The following is a 14870-nucleotide window of genomic DNA, read 5'->3' on the forward strand; positions in this document are numbered from 1 at the left end:
TAGATGTGAATTTCCAAGCTGTTCCTGGGATGAGTGAACTATGAGACTTTGGGCAATTTCTGGCTTGTTTGCTAACCCTACAGCTCAGATCTAGATGTCCCCTGGGCCTGCTGAAAAATTCTTCGATTCCCCCCAGACAGACATAGCCTCTCATTGTGATGTCACCTCATGTGAACAGATTGTGTGATGTCACATGCAGATGATAGGGAATATTGCGGTCACCTCTAGGCAAAGCAAATTATTGCTTTTGACTAGAATATGGTGTGGGGAGATTGTCCCAGTTTATCTGCCACAGCCTCACCTCTTTGAACATGAACAAGGAGCATCAAGTTAGAATGGGAATAAAATGCGGTTCCTTACTCTTTGGCTTCTAACTGCCTTTATGGGACGCACACATGCAGGTAGGTGGATTCTAAACCCTGAGCAATTTCCTCTGTGGGAACCTGGTTCTCCTCTCATTTATCCCATTTTAACACCACCTGCTTTTCACCAGGGTGAGTGAGTGAAGAACTAGGCACTGCCTTGTAGGCTTCAATTAATGACAGCCATTCTTCAGCCTCAAGAAGAAAATGCATTTCAGCTCTTTGAGTAGTCTGAGACAGCTGTGTTTGGGGCTCTAATATGTGCAATAACTGAACAATTTTCGTGGACAAAATGAGATAATGAAGTAAAGATGACTGGTTCCAAGGCTCAACTTTTTATAGTATTTGAAAACAACCGAGTTTCAAGGTCTTTTGCTTTCATTGTCATGGATACCTATGAATGCCAAATGCTCTCCTAAACTATTAGGTCAAATTTATCTTCAGATTTGCTTTGCATGCACAACACTAGCAGGATCCACCCACTTGGGAGGATCAGGGTTTTTAAAACCATTGTGTGGTCTTAGCTGTAGTTGTGCGTTACTCTAAGCAATCAGTCACCCCAAGGTGGGAGGTCACATCTAGCTTAATAATAACAGAGAGGAAGCCGTGCTAGTCTATACACTATCAAAACAAAAAGCAGTCAGGTAGCACTTTAAAGACTAGCAAAATAGTTTATTAGGTGAGCTTTCGTGGGACAGACCCACTTCTTCAGACCATAGCCAGACCAGAACAGACTCAATATTTAAGGCACAGAGAACCAAAAACAGTAAGCAAGGAGGACAAATCAGGAAAAGATAATCAAGGTGAGCAAATCAGAGAGTGGAGGGGTGGGGGGGAAGATCAAGAATTAGATTGAGTCAAGTATGCAGATAAGCCCCTATAGTGACTCAGAAAGTTCCCATCACGATTTAAACCATGTGTTAATGTTCCAAATTTGAATATAAATGTCAGTTTGTCCACTTCTCTTTCTAAAACGGAGCGATAATGTCTCTTCAGTAACACACATACCTTGAGGTCATTGTTTTTGGTTCTCTGTGTCTTAAATATTGAGTCTGTTCTGGTCTGGCTATGGTCTGAAGAAGTGGGTCTGTCCCATGAAAGCTCACCTAATAAACTATTTTGCTAGTCTTTAAAGTGCTACTTGACTGCTTTTTTTTCTAGCTTAATGTGAGCTTCAGCCCCAAGAATGATTGCAGTATGATTGCAGGCTATCAGCGGAAGAGGGGTCCACCTGAGGCACAATCAGGACCATAACACTCTTTTATTATTTTTATTATCCAATCTGGTATCAACACACCCACTGTAGTTTGGGAAAGGAGAGAGAGCCCAGTACAGAATTAGTATTGTCCTTACTTACACCACACCTTGTGCAAAAACCTGAAACATTATCCTTATCTTCATCCTCACCTTCATCATCAGAGCTTGTTCTCTTGGCGTCTCTCCAATATCCACCCCCCCCCAAGACATGCAGGCTGAGGCACAGCTTTTATAATGGGTTACACTGATGCCCTCTGGGGTCCATACATATTTATGAAGATTTTGACTCCCTTTGCTTATTTGAGCCTTCACATCCCACTACTTTTGGCATGTCCTATTCTAGATCGACTAACTCGGTAATTTGCCTTGTACTCATTAACATTTACGTCCCCTTATCAACACAGTGGCAGCTCTTAAGTAACCTTGTCTCCAACATTTCACCCCCCCCTTCCAATGTGATGTCATCTTGTGAGGTCTGCTGATTTCTCGTGGACGCGGCTATGCAAACTCAGCAGTTATCTTCCAAACAGCCACATATCACAAACATAGGCACGAGCTCAGCACTTTATTATTAATTTATTTATGCTTGTTTATCTGTCTTATGTAGCTAATTAATATTGTTAAGTCCCAGTTTGAGAAAGCCCTGACTGGGATGATTTATTTGAGCAGGGGGTTGGATCAGATGATCTCTTGAGGTCTCTACCAACCCCGATCTCCTATGATCCTTCTATGATCCTAATTTATCCTAAAGCTTAATTCTACTACACCAAATACCTCACAGTCCTGAGGTCTGTAGACCCTGTGTCACCTCTATATCTGAAATATACCTGATGTCGTCTTATTCTTGGCTACCTATCTTTGTGCTGTATTAGCACCACAGAATACTGGCCGTTGGAGGCTCCGTGCAAACAGAGAACAAAAAGATAGTCCCTGTCCCAAATATGGTATAATCTTATTCTATTTGCTGCTTGCTTCTTACGCTCACAGACTTCACATGCATCCTCTGTTTCATAGCAGCTAGGCTAACGGGAACAGTGTGTCTTAATATAGCTAAATGATATGTTATACTTGTAGGAAGGAAGGCTGTTGGTCACACGTACAGGGTGGCAGAATGTGTTTTGAATACTGACTCGGAAGAGGATTTAGGGAATGGGATATACAATCAGCTAAACATGAGCTAGCAATATCATGCAAAAACAATGAGAATTCCTGTGGCACCTTATAGACTAACAGATATATTGGAGCACAAGCTTTTGTGGGCAAAGACCCGCTTCATCAGATGCATGTAGTCTGACAAAGTAGGTCTTTGACCACGAAAGCTTATGCTCCAATATATCTGTTAGTCTATGCAGTGCCATGGGACATCTCGTTGTTTTTGCAGCTACAGATTAACACGGCTACCCCTCTGATACTTGTCATAATATGAGGCAGCGAGGAAGACAGCAAATGCAAATTCTGTGATACTCCTCAATTGGCATATTGTGTCCAAGTCTGGGCACCACATTTCAAGACAGATGGGGAGAAGTTCCAGAGACGAGCAGCAAGAATGATGAAAGATCTAGCGAGCATGAATTATGAGGGAAGACTGAAAGGAGTGGGCTTGTTTAGTTTAAAAAAGAGAAGACTGAGAAGGGGCATGATAGTGGTTTTCAAGTACCTAAAAGAGGGTTACAAGGAGGAGGGAGAAAAATTGGTCTTCTTGGCCCCTGAGGATAGGAGAAGGAGCAATGGGCTTAAACTGAAGCAAGGGAGGTTTAGGTTGGACATTAGAAAAAATATCCTAACTGCCAGGGTGGTTAAGCATTAGAATAAATTGCCTAGTGAGGTTGTGGAATCTCTATCACTGGAGATATTTAAGAGCAGGCTAGACAGACATCTATCAGAGAAGGTCTAGATCACTGTTTTTCAACCACTGTGCCATGGCCTTGAGAATCATCCAAGTTTCCCCTGAAATTTTGTCGATTTCCCCTCACTGTGGCTTTTTTGCAGAGCCACCCTGCTGGGGAAATTGACAATCCTGTGCAAGCTGGGCCTCAAGCAGCAAGGCTGCCTGAGTCCCATCTGGCATGGGGTTCGTCAGTTGCAGAGCCACCACAAGAGGCAATGCCAACCCTGCAAGACCCCGTTCATGCTGGAAGGCAACTGAAATTCCACTTCCTAGTCCAAACAAGCCTGCCCCCACTCCCTGCTGTGGCAAGGGGGGGGGAGGGAGGGCGGTTTATTTCTAAGATGGGGTTTATTTTCAAAAGAGCCCCATCTTCACTGCTTTCTTTCTTTTGAAAGAACTTCTTCCAAAAAGTGATTATGCAAATGAAGCATGGGACATGTAAACCAGTGATTTATTTAAATTTTTGATTTCCCTCATTTGCATTCCTCTTTCAAAAGAGGAATGCCAGTGTAGACACAGTCTGACTCCAAGAATTTCTGATCCAAGCACTCCTAACTTTGCAGGTGTTCAAAATGCAAGCCTGGGTTTGAATTTGCAACTATCCTGTCTCTTTGTAAAGGCTGAACCAAACCCAGGATCTAAACCCTCTTCCCCTACACCTTATAACTTTGGGGTGTTTGAAATCCTGATCCAAGGGATGTTTTTTGTGCCCATCACTAAAGACCCCAAGTGAGTCTGTCCCTCTGTTCTTGATGTCTTACTGCACAAAATTAATCCTGGGCTTCATTATCTGCTTTTGTGATGTAAGCCAGGAAGAACACAGAATGGGGCCCTGCATGTGGTCGTACCCATCTTGCAGCGTGATTTGAAGTGACCTATCTGCAGACAATGCACTATGTTGTGTTTTTAGAATGTGGCCTCTGGCCTTCCTACACACCCTCCACACTGAAAGCATCAAAGACCGTAGGGGACGCAGGTGCCACGTCCGGTGAGGTCCCCTGGCAAGTGAGCATCCAGACCAAAGAGAAGCATTTTTGCGGCGGGTCGATTATAAGCAGCTGGTGGATTTTATCTGCGGCACATTGTTTCACAAAAGAACTGTGAGTCCCGCGACACGCTGTGGGGGGAGGGAGATGGGATCCTTCTCATTGCAGCTGTTGCACACAGGCAGGAGTCAGGCCTCCAAGTGTGACAGCCACAGCAGCTCAGGCTAGGCAAGAGAAGTAATTTATGACAAGTAGAAACACTCCACACAGGCACAACCATCCCGTGATGTAGGGCTGGTGAAGCGCTTCATTGCACAGTCTGGCCATGGTGACCTTGTCTGAATTACCATGAAGCTTTTGCTAGCCGGGGTGTAGCATCCTGGCCTCCTGGCTGCTCTAAGAGAGCAACTAGTATTTGGCCAGATTCACCCCTTCCCTGCAATATATCGGACTCCTAAATTGCACACACACCCCACCACTCCAGCCAACGCAGGTGGGGATTGCAAGGGGAGCCCCAGCCAGCAGGCCAGGTTGCAGGAGCCAGGGAAGGCCCACGTGCAGGAAGTGGAGGTGGAGGAGAGAGAAACATCCGTCCTCTCCCTCCTCTTCTGGATCTGTGATGAGGGGACATTTCCCAGCCACACCTTGGAGGGCATGGCTGAAGAGTCTGCCTCAGCCATCTGCCTCTCCCCCGGCCGGTCTTATCTTCTTACTTGCCAATAGGAAGAGCTACTGCACTTTAGCTCCTCCCACCTCAAATCCCATCACCTCCCCCGCAAGGGAAACAGTGCTCCTCAATAACCCTTCATACTTGCCAAGTCCCTTCCATCTAAGGATCTCAAAGCGCTTTACAGGCCATCTATCCTGGTCTCCATTTACAGGTAGGCAAAGTGGTGTTCAGGAACTGGACTGAGGTCAGAAAGGAAATCAGTGGCAGAGCTGCATGTAACATACCTTAGTTCCCACCCGTTTTCATTATTAGCTCCGCTGTCTTCCTGCAGCCTGCCTGGCTTCCACATGAGGGGCACGGCGTGTAGTGCTGGGCAGACACTTGGCACGGCAATTAGGACGCCTTCTGATGGACGTGCCTTTTCCAGTGTGGTGAGAAATCACACACGACTCCGCGCTTCACCCAAGAAAAACCAGAATGGTGATGGGTTCTCAAAACTGGTTCCTTTCCCAGGCCAAAAGTACAAATAACTGCGCACACATTTGGAGTGTGCTAGGTGCTGTACAAAGATAATCAGAGTCCCTGCCTTGGACGGCTTACAAACAGATGAACAAGACAAAGGGTAGGAGGGAAACAGAGGCACAAACAAGCCCCTCAGGTCATACATCCAGTCAGGAAAATGGTCCAGTTTGGTGCTGGCCTGGTACTTGGGAGACAGGGGCCGAGTTCCTGTTTTTGCCATAACTTCCTCTGGGACTCTGAGTAAACCACTAAATACTTGGTCCTGCTGTACTGAACTCAGCGAACACCAACCTGCCCTTTAGGCACTCTGTGCCCTGTCTTCCCATCTGTATTCGGGCTGACAGTGAGGCCCCACGGGATGAATCCATTAGAGATTGTGAAATGAACTGATACCATGGTGATGGCACCTGGAACATTTTGAGCGACATGATTAAAGGTCTAGAAAACGAGACCTGTGCGGGATGATTGAAAGAACTCAGTTTGTTTAACCTGGAAAAGAGGAGACTGAGCAGGGACATGACAGCAGCTCTGAAGTACCTAAAAGAGTGTTACAAGGAGGAGGGAGAAAATCTGTTTGTGACCTCTGAGGATAGGACAAGACACAAAGGGCTTAAATTGCAGCAAGGGAGGTTTAAGTTAGACATTAGGAAAAACTTCCTGTCAGGGTGGATGAACACAGGAATAAATTTCCTAGGGAGCCTGTGGAAGCTCCATCATCGGCAATATTTAAAAGCAGGTTGGATAAATATCTATTGGGGATCATAAAGATGGTTCAACATCTTTATTAATGACCTGGATGAGGGACTGGGTTGCACCCTCAGCAAGTCTGCGGATGACACAAAGATAGCGGGAGAGGTAGATATGTTGGAGGGTAGAGAGAGAATGCAGAGGGACCTGGCTAAATTGGAGGACTGGGCTAAAAGAAATCTGATGTGGTTCAACAAGGAGAAGTGTAGAGTCCTGCACTTGGGATGGAAGAATCCCAAACATTTTTATAGGCTGGGGAGCAACTGGCTAAGCAGCAGTACAGCAGAAGGGGACCTGGGGGGTTATGGTGGATGAAAGGCTGGATATGAGTAAACAGTTTGCCCTTGTAGCCAAGAAGGCTAATGTCATACTAGGGTGCATTATGAGGAGCATTTTGAGCAGGGCTAGAGAAGTGGTTGTCCCCTCTATTTGGTGCTGGTGAGGCCACATCTGGAATATTGTGTCCAGTTGACCCCCCCACACCCCATGATAAAAAGGATGTGACTGTATTGGAGCAGGTTCAGCAGAGGGCAACAAAAATGATTAAAGGGGCTGGAGCACAAGACTGGTAGACTGAGGGATTTGGGCTTATTTAGTTTACAGAAGAGGAGATGGAGGGGTGATTTAATAGCAGCCTTCAACTTCCTGAAGGGGAGCTCTCAAGAGGAGGGTGAGAAACTGTTCTCAGTCGTGTCAGATGGCAGAACAAGGAGTAATGGTCTGAAGTTGAAGAGGGAGAGGTGTAGGTTGGATAACAGGAAAAACTACTTTACCAGAAGGGCAGTGAAGCACTGGAATGCATTGCCTAGCGAGGTGGTAGACTCTCCATCCCTCTAGCTTTTTACGACCTGGCTGGACAAGGTCCTGACTGGAATGACTTAGTGGGGGTTGATCCTGCTTGAAACAGGGGGCTGGAATAGGTGACGTCCTGAGCTCCCTTCCAGCCCTAGGATTCTATGATTCTCTGGTGCTTGGGCCTTCCATAAGGGCAGGGGACTGGACTTGATGACCTCTTGAGGTTCCTTCCAGTTCTAGTATTCTATGATAATACCAGACCAGTTTTCAAACAAGAGAGGATTACCCCCTTTCTCCCCATGAACTACCAAAGAAATCAATCGAGCTGCTCCTGGAATAAGGAGGGAGGGAGGCAGAATCCAGCCTTTTGTTAAAACAATTTCCCAAAGCCACCAGTACCAGCAATGCAGAGGGGTTTTAAGGACCTCTGTGCCTCACTCAACCCCATAAGCTGCGTCTACACGTGCACGCTACTTCGAAGTAGCGGCAGTAACTTTGAAATAGCGCCCGTCACGTCTACACGTGTTGGGCGCTATTTCGAAGTTGAAATCGACGTTAGGCGGCGAGACGTCGAAGTCGCTAACCCCATGAGCGGATGGGAATAGCGCCCTACTTCGACGTTCAACATCGAAGTAGGGACGTGTAGACGATCCGCGTCCCGCAACATCGAAATAGCGGGGTCCTCCATGGCGGCCATCAGCTGGGGGGTTGAGAGATACTCTCTCTCCAGCCCTTGCGGGGCTCTGTGGTCACCGTGGGCAGCAGCCCTTAGCCCAGGGCTTCTGGCTGCTGCTGCTGCAGCTGGGGGTCCGTGCTGCATATACAGGGTCTGCAACTAGTTGTTGGCTCTGTGTATCTTGCACTGTTTAATGAAAGTGTGTCTGGGAGGGGCCCTTTAAGGGAGCGACTTGCTGTTGAGTCCGCCCCGTGACCCTGTCTGCAGCTGTGCCTGGCTCCCTTATTTCGATGTGTGCTACTTTGGCGTGTAGACGTTCCCTCGCTGCGCCTATTTCGATGTTGGGCTGAGCAACGTCGAAGTTGAACATCGACGTTGCCAGCCCTGGAGGACGTGTAGACGTTATTCATCGAAATAGTCTATTTCGATTTCGCAACATCGAAATAAGCTATTTCGAAGTTGGGTGCACGTGTAGACGTAGCCATAGAGTGAAAGGGCTTTGAGCTCCTGCTTCAAAACAGGACTCCCTGGCACCTTTGCAGAGTGCCTGTGCTGGCCTTCTTCATGCTCTGTTTGTGTTATTGTTACTAAGTCCACCAGATCTTTATGTGGCATTTGAGGCAGTCGACCAGGAAAGCCACCAAGTGGAGAAGAAAAAGCTGGACAGGCTGATTCTGCACGAGCGCTTCAACAGTTCAAGCATGGACAATGACATTGCCTTGATCCTGCTTGACTCGCCCTTGGAGTTCAGCGAACAGAAAGTGCCCATTTGCATGCCCTTCATACATGACCTTCAGACCTGGAAGGACTGCTGGGTCGCTGGCTGGGGAGCCTCAGCTGCAGGTACTGTGCGTATGTGCGGTAGGGTAGGGTTATTTACCAGTGGTCTGCTGTCAATTACTTTAAAATAACCCTCCTACAGCAAAACAGGGGGCATGTGTTGTACGTAACCTAGGCAAGAAGTTCTGGTTTCAGGCATTCCTCTCAGCTGTGCAAGGCCCAAACCAAATATACAGGGCCTAGGGCAGTGGTTCCCCGGTAACACAGCACACTTCAATGAGACAAACAGTTTCATGGCACACCCACTTTTTCCAGCTGAATTGATTGCTCATAAATGTCACATTTCCATGCAAGCTAAACAAAAATCAAATGCATTAATGCTTCAAATCCACCACAGAATACACTATCCCTGACTGCAGCCCCAGACACATTGTCAAAATCTGCTCAGCACCATGCAAAGGATGTTGAGTAAACATGTAACCACACTGAAAATTTCCGTGGCTACTCATGGTATTTGCAAGTGGAGGAGGTGGTTCCAGAAAGCAGGCTCCCCTCCCTGCCAGCCTGTCGGAGCTGGGCCGTGGTTTAAATGTCAACAGGCTCCCACCTTCCCTGCCTCCCCCTTGCCAAGTCAGGGAGTCAGGGCAGGTTGTCCAGGCTGGGAAGCAGCATTTCAGTTGCCTCCTAGCATGAACAGAGTCCTGCAGGGTTGGCATTTCCTCTCGCGGGGTGGGTGTGTGGGGTGGGGAATTGACAAAGCCCACACCAGCTGGCACAGGGTCGTTGTCCCAGGAGTGAAAGGGGTTCGCCGGACGAGTGGTGGACGGAGACAAGACAAGCAATGAGCGTAAAAAAAGCTTTATTAATGATGGTTTAATCAATGTTATGGGGGTGGGAATTAAGGAGGAATACCCAGCATGCTCTAGCTGCCTACCCCAAAGTGATGTCAGGTGACGGACAGGGGAAAGCCTGTGTTTATGGGGTGGTTCCCAAAGCGAGATGGCGAGCAGAGCCCACACCAACATCTAGCCAAAAGGGTCTGGATTTTTGGCAGGAGGGACAAGTGACTCGGGCTGGCCGATGGGCATGTCAAAGTACACACGTCTCCGATCTGGGAGCGGGGGGGTTAACTTTTTATTGGGATTTGGACACGGAAGCAACCCCTGGGCCAATGTCAATGCATTGTGCCCTTTTGCCCTTTTTAGGAGTTTTTCCTCGCTAGGAGCTTTTAATGCTTGGTGAGGTGGGGGTCTCACTTCCGCATATGTGACTGAGCCCTGAGCTGGCCCCGCTTCCTCGAATGTGGCTGAGCCCTTAGCTCCTCAGGAGGGTTGGTCAATGCACGGTGGCATGCTGGGTTCTGATTGGGTAGCGAAGCCTTAATCATGCACGGGGTGCATGCAGGCCGTGGCTTGCAACACTGTGGTGGTCACGCCACAAAGGGCTGTGCCCACAGTCGTCAATTTCCCCCCCGCCAGGGTGGCTCTGCAAAGAGGCACAGTGAGGAGAAATTGAAATTTCAGCGCACACTTGGCCGGTTCTCGTGGCACACCAGTATGCCACAGTACACTGGTAGAAAACTCTGACCTGGAGTACCTCTGCAGGCCCTGTGAGTTTGGGAAGGAGGCTGTGTTGGTAGCCTGCTCTCACTGCTGCTGGAGATAGCAAAGTAGGTGAATCGGGAGGAGTGGGGGAAGTAGACGAAAGTGAAAGCTGTTTGATGCCCATTCTAACCCTTACAAAGAACAGCACCTCGCCTGCCCGGTTTATGACACCTAGGTCCTTCCACGTACACCAGCTCCCTGTCAGCTTGAGGCACTGCTATCCAGTGCGAAGGGCAGCCCCCTCCCAGCCCTAGTGTGAGACACCTCATGCCTTGAGCAGATCTCTCCAATTGGAGATCACAAAGGTTTCACGAGACAACCCCCTCGGCCACTCTGCAGGCCCAACAGCAGGTTTGGCTGGGATACAGGGAAATAGGAAAATCTGTTTCCCCAGGAGGGAGGTGAAGCACTGGAATGCGTTGCCTAGAGAGGTGGTGGAATCGCCATCCCTAGAGGTTTTGGAGCTCCAGTTTGACAAAGCCTTAGTGGGATGATCTGATTGGGGTTGGTCCTTCTTTGGGCAGGGGGCTGGACTCAATGAGCTCCTGAGGTCCCTTCCAGCCCTGGGATTCTATGATTCTATGGAATCTGGACTTAAATTGTGAGCTGTGCTACGGAATGAAAGAGTTGAATGATACAACCATTCTGGGGGAACTATGTTCACAGGCTGATACTTCCAGTAGATTTCAGCCTGGTACAAATTCACTCCTCCCCACCTGGAGGGGCTGGGTTTAGGCAGTTCGGCTAAAACCAGGAAATGGCCTCGTTTGCTCTCAGGTGAAATCCCACTGAAGTAACAGGAGTGACATCAGGGTTGAATTTGGCCCAATGAGCCCAGCTTGGCTAAACAGCAAAGAAGAGAGGATCAGAAGTAAATACTGGAAAGGCTTAATCAAGAAAGGAGGCCGTGTGGGTAGCATGGTATCACCAAAAGAGTATAATACCTGACATCTACTTGGGCCTCTTGTCTCAGTCACTTCTTCCCTCTGAACTCCCTCTTCAAGTAGCAGAGGGCCTGTATTTGCCTTGTTAGGCCTTGTGCCCCTGCACAAACCATGTCCCCCCCACCCAGGTCTTCTTTTGTCCAAGCTGAAAGAATTGGGCTTGTTTAGTTTGGAAAAGAGAAGATTGAGGGGGGACATGATAGCAGTTTTCAGGTATCTAAAAGGGTATCAAAAGGACGTTTTTGAGGTTATTACGCCTAGTGATGACCACGTCTAGTTGACGCCAGGGCTTCGAGTGTGGGTGTCTCCATGACACTCTGTGCTGTGGCTTTGTTTGGAAGAATGTGTTTGTGATGCACAGATTGTGGTACGTGCACAGTTCAAGGAGAAGCTGTCCATTGTCATTCATTTTTCCCACACCGACGTGTCCTAAGCAGGAAGGCCATGAGGCCCAATCAGCTCCAACTCTTGCATTGAAGTCACCCAAGATGTACAGTTGTTCACGAGCGGGTATTTGCGCTACAGCAGCACTAAGCACGTCATAGTTTAACTTTTAACTGTTTAACCTTGCAAGGCTGAACGCTAAGTCTAAGGTGCGGGAAGTCCTCATCAGAGACATGCTGTTCGCAGACGATGCTGCTGTAGTGTCTCACACAGAAGACCAGCTTCAAAAACTGCTGGATCGGTTCTCCAAAGCGTGCAAGGACTTAGGACTTACCATCAGCCTAAAGAAGACAAACGTACTTGGTCAGGATGTTGCTGAATCCCCATCAATCAGCATTGACAACTATACGTTAGAAGTTGTCCACGAGTTTGTTTACTTCGGGTCCACCATCACTGATACCCTGTCATTGGACACTGAGCTAAATAGGAGGATCGGAAAAGCGGCCACAACTCTGTCCAGACTCAGCAAGAGAGTGTGGAATAACAACAAGCTGTACACTCACACCAAAATGCAAGTCTACAGAGCCTGCATCCTCAGCACCCTCCTTTATGGCAGCGAGACTTGGACCCTGTATGCCTGCCAGGAAAAGAGGCTGAACGTCTTCCACTTGTGCTGCCTCAGGCGCATCCTTGGACTATCATGGAAGGACAGAGTGACCAACACCGCCGTCCTCGAGCAAGCTGGAATCCCAACCATGCACACCCTCCTCAGGCAGCGTCGGCTCCACTGGCTTGGCCACGACCACAGGATGAATGATGGAAGGATTCCAAAAGACATCCTGTATGGTGAGCTAGCCTCTGGCAAAAGACCTCCCGGATGCCCCCAGTTGCACTACAAAGATGTCTGCAAGAGAGACCTCAGAGAGGTAGACATTGAGCTGGACAACTGGGAAGAAGTAGCAGACGACCGCGGCAGATGGAGGCAGGGGTTACACAAGGGCCTTCAGAAGGGTGAGATGAGGATCAGACAGCTAGCAGAGGAGAAGCGAGCGCACAGAAAGCACGCTAAGGACTTGCCAGACACCCACCACATCTGCAAGAGATGCAGCACAGACTGTCACTCTCGTGTGGGTCTTCATAGTCACGGTAGACACTGTAAATGAAGTCCTCAATTGAAACTATAAAGGGCGCAATCCATAGTCTATGCAGACTGAAGGATGCCTACTAAAAAGGTACCATGAGGAGGAAGGAGAAAACTTGTTCTTCTTGGCCTCTGAGGATAGAACAAGAAGCAATGGGCTTAAACTGCAGCAAGGGAGGTTTAGGTTGGATGTTAGGAAAAAGTTCCTAACTGTCAGGGTGGTCAAACAGTGGAATAAATTGCCAAGGGAGGTTGTGGAATCTCCATCTCTGGAGATATTTAAGAACAGCTTACCTAAATGTCTGTCAGGGATGGTCTAAACAGCACTTGGTCCTGCCATGAGGGCAAAGGGCTGAACTCCATGGTCTCTCAAGGTCCCTTCCAGTCCTAGCAGTCTATGATTCTATGATTGTGTTTGACTTTGCTCCCTCAGTGGTCACAAGCAGAAAGCTGAGCAGGAGAGCACGGATGACCGTTGAGTACATGGGGTTTTTCGGAGGTTGGTTCTCCAAGAACAGTAAATGGCGGGGGGCCATTTCACCATGTGACTCAGTTGCTTTCTCCAGGCTCAGAGGCTTCCTCCGTGTTTTGGTTGTTTGTCAGCGTGTTTCTTTGGCAGCAAATCTCTAATCAGCTATCTCGTGACATGGCCAGTGGGGAGCGGTGTTTTCAGTCTCATTTCTCCGGTGGGATGCCAGTCGGCCTCTGTAGGGCCTGGCTGGTAAAATACTGCATTAGTGGAGTTCCCACATGGACTGGGAGCTCAAGCTGGCTCCAGAAAGAAGGTGGAGTTACTCTGGTGCAAGTGAGGTCAGAATGAGGCCCAAGTCATATGTGAGTTCTGGGGTGATGCATTGGAAATGTGGGGTGGGATTTGCCCTTTCCCTGCAGCGTTTGCACTCTCCTGGCACAGTATATATGGGCAGAAAGATGCTGGAGCTGGCAGGGGGAGAATTACAGTGATTTAGGAGGCTCTCCCTTGAACACATTGGTGCAGGGAGTTTGCTGAGACTCCCCCTTGCGCCCAGCACCTGGGGTGCTCTCAGTGGTACTGCCACCAGCTGGGGAAAGCTGATATAACTCTTGAGAGTCCCTCAGCAGTCTCAATTAAGCCAGGAATAATGGTGGTCCCAAGAGCAGCCCAGAATCAGGAGGAGACAAGACTGATGTCCGATACCCTCTCCAGCCCTCACCCGGGTTGCAAGGTTTGGCTTGGAAGAAGCAGTTTAGATGTGGCACTCCTACAGACCTGGGGCATTTGCACTGTTGTGACAAGTGTGAGGTTAGCACTGAAAGAGACCCTAGAGTCCAGGAGGTGAGGTGCCTCCTCTGCTCAGGGCCTATCGGGGCTGGATCGCCCCCAGAACAAGTCACAGCAGTTCTTGAGACTCCCTAAATTGTGCCTTCCATAGCAATAGCCTCTCTGGAACCAGCAACCGCAGGGAATCCACATGTGGCAGGGCCACATGCTCCAGCCCTCTCTCCCTCCCCTCCACTCCACACACTTAGGAAGAGCTAGTCAGGAGGACCATGTGTCTCTTGCCCTATGGGAGTGGCTTACTGCTGACATACCTCTTGAAAGGGCCTGTCTACGCCTTTGCTTCCAATGGGTTCCACAGGGGAACGTGGGTTAAAGGAACATACTCTTCTCATTGCCGTGAGTATTTCAGGCCTTTTCATGGCTCTGTGGGAATTTGGGGCGTGCAAACACTTTCTGGCTTCTTTTTGAAAAGAGCAAACTGGTTGTTTCCCACATGGAGGACGAGCCTGTTTGTCACTTGGCAAGAGGAAAAGTCGTTCAGTCCCTCAAGGTCTTGGAGATGCCCTGAAGGTACCAAAAGACAAGTAGGCCTGATGTCTAGACCTTCAGGGGCTCCTCCTCCTCCTTTTTCTTCCATTTACTTTGCTCTCTTGTGATTCTGTGACATGCGGTTTAGCCCCGCACTGAGTCTAACAGTAGAGCTGTTGAGCTGGGTGTTCATGACCAGTGTCATTGCAGAACATCATGAAGACAAGAAGAGGGTGCTGCCCCTTCAAGGGCCAGATGTAAGCTGAGAAGAGGGTTTCTGCAGAGCTGGCAACAGACGTCAATGGGGCCTGGATAATGCAGTGTG

The 14870-nt window shown here is 48.7% G+C and overlaps 1 protein-coding gene across 1 annotated transcript in view; it reads left to right on the forward strand.

Annotated features, from left to right (window-relative positions):
• The first annotated feature begins 346 nt into the window (after positions 1–346).
• LOC142010746 (serine protease 55-like) overlaps positions 347–14870 on the forward strand; it is a 28800-nt gene continuing 14276 nt past the window's right edge. The window contains exons 1-3 of the mRNA XM_074989160.1: positions 347–401; positions 4418–4607; positions 8496–8746. Of these exons, the coding sequence (XP_074845261.1) occupies positions 347–401; positions 4418–4607; positions 8496–8746 (496 nt within the window). The remainder of the gene's footprint in view (positions 402–4417; positions 4608–8495; positions 8747–14870) is intronic.

This window comes from Carettochelys insculpta, chromosome 3 (genome assembly GCF_033958435.1).
Source record: "Carettochelys insculpta isolate YL-2023 chromosome 3, ASM3395843v1, whole genome shotgun sequence".
NCBI classification, from domain to species: Eukaryota; Metazoa; Chordata; order Testudines; family Carettochelyidae; genus Carettochelys; species Carettochelys insculpta.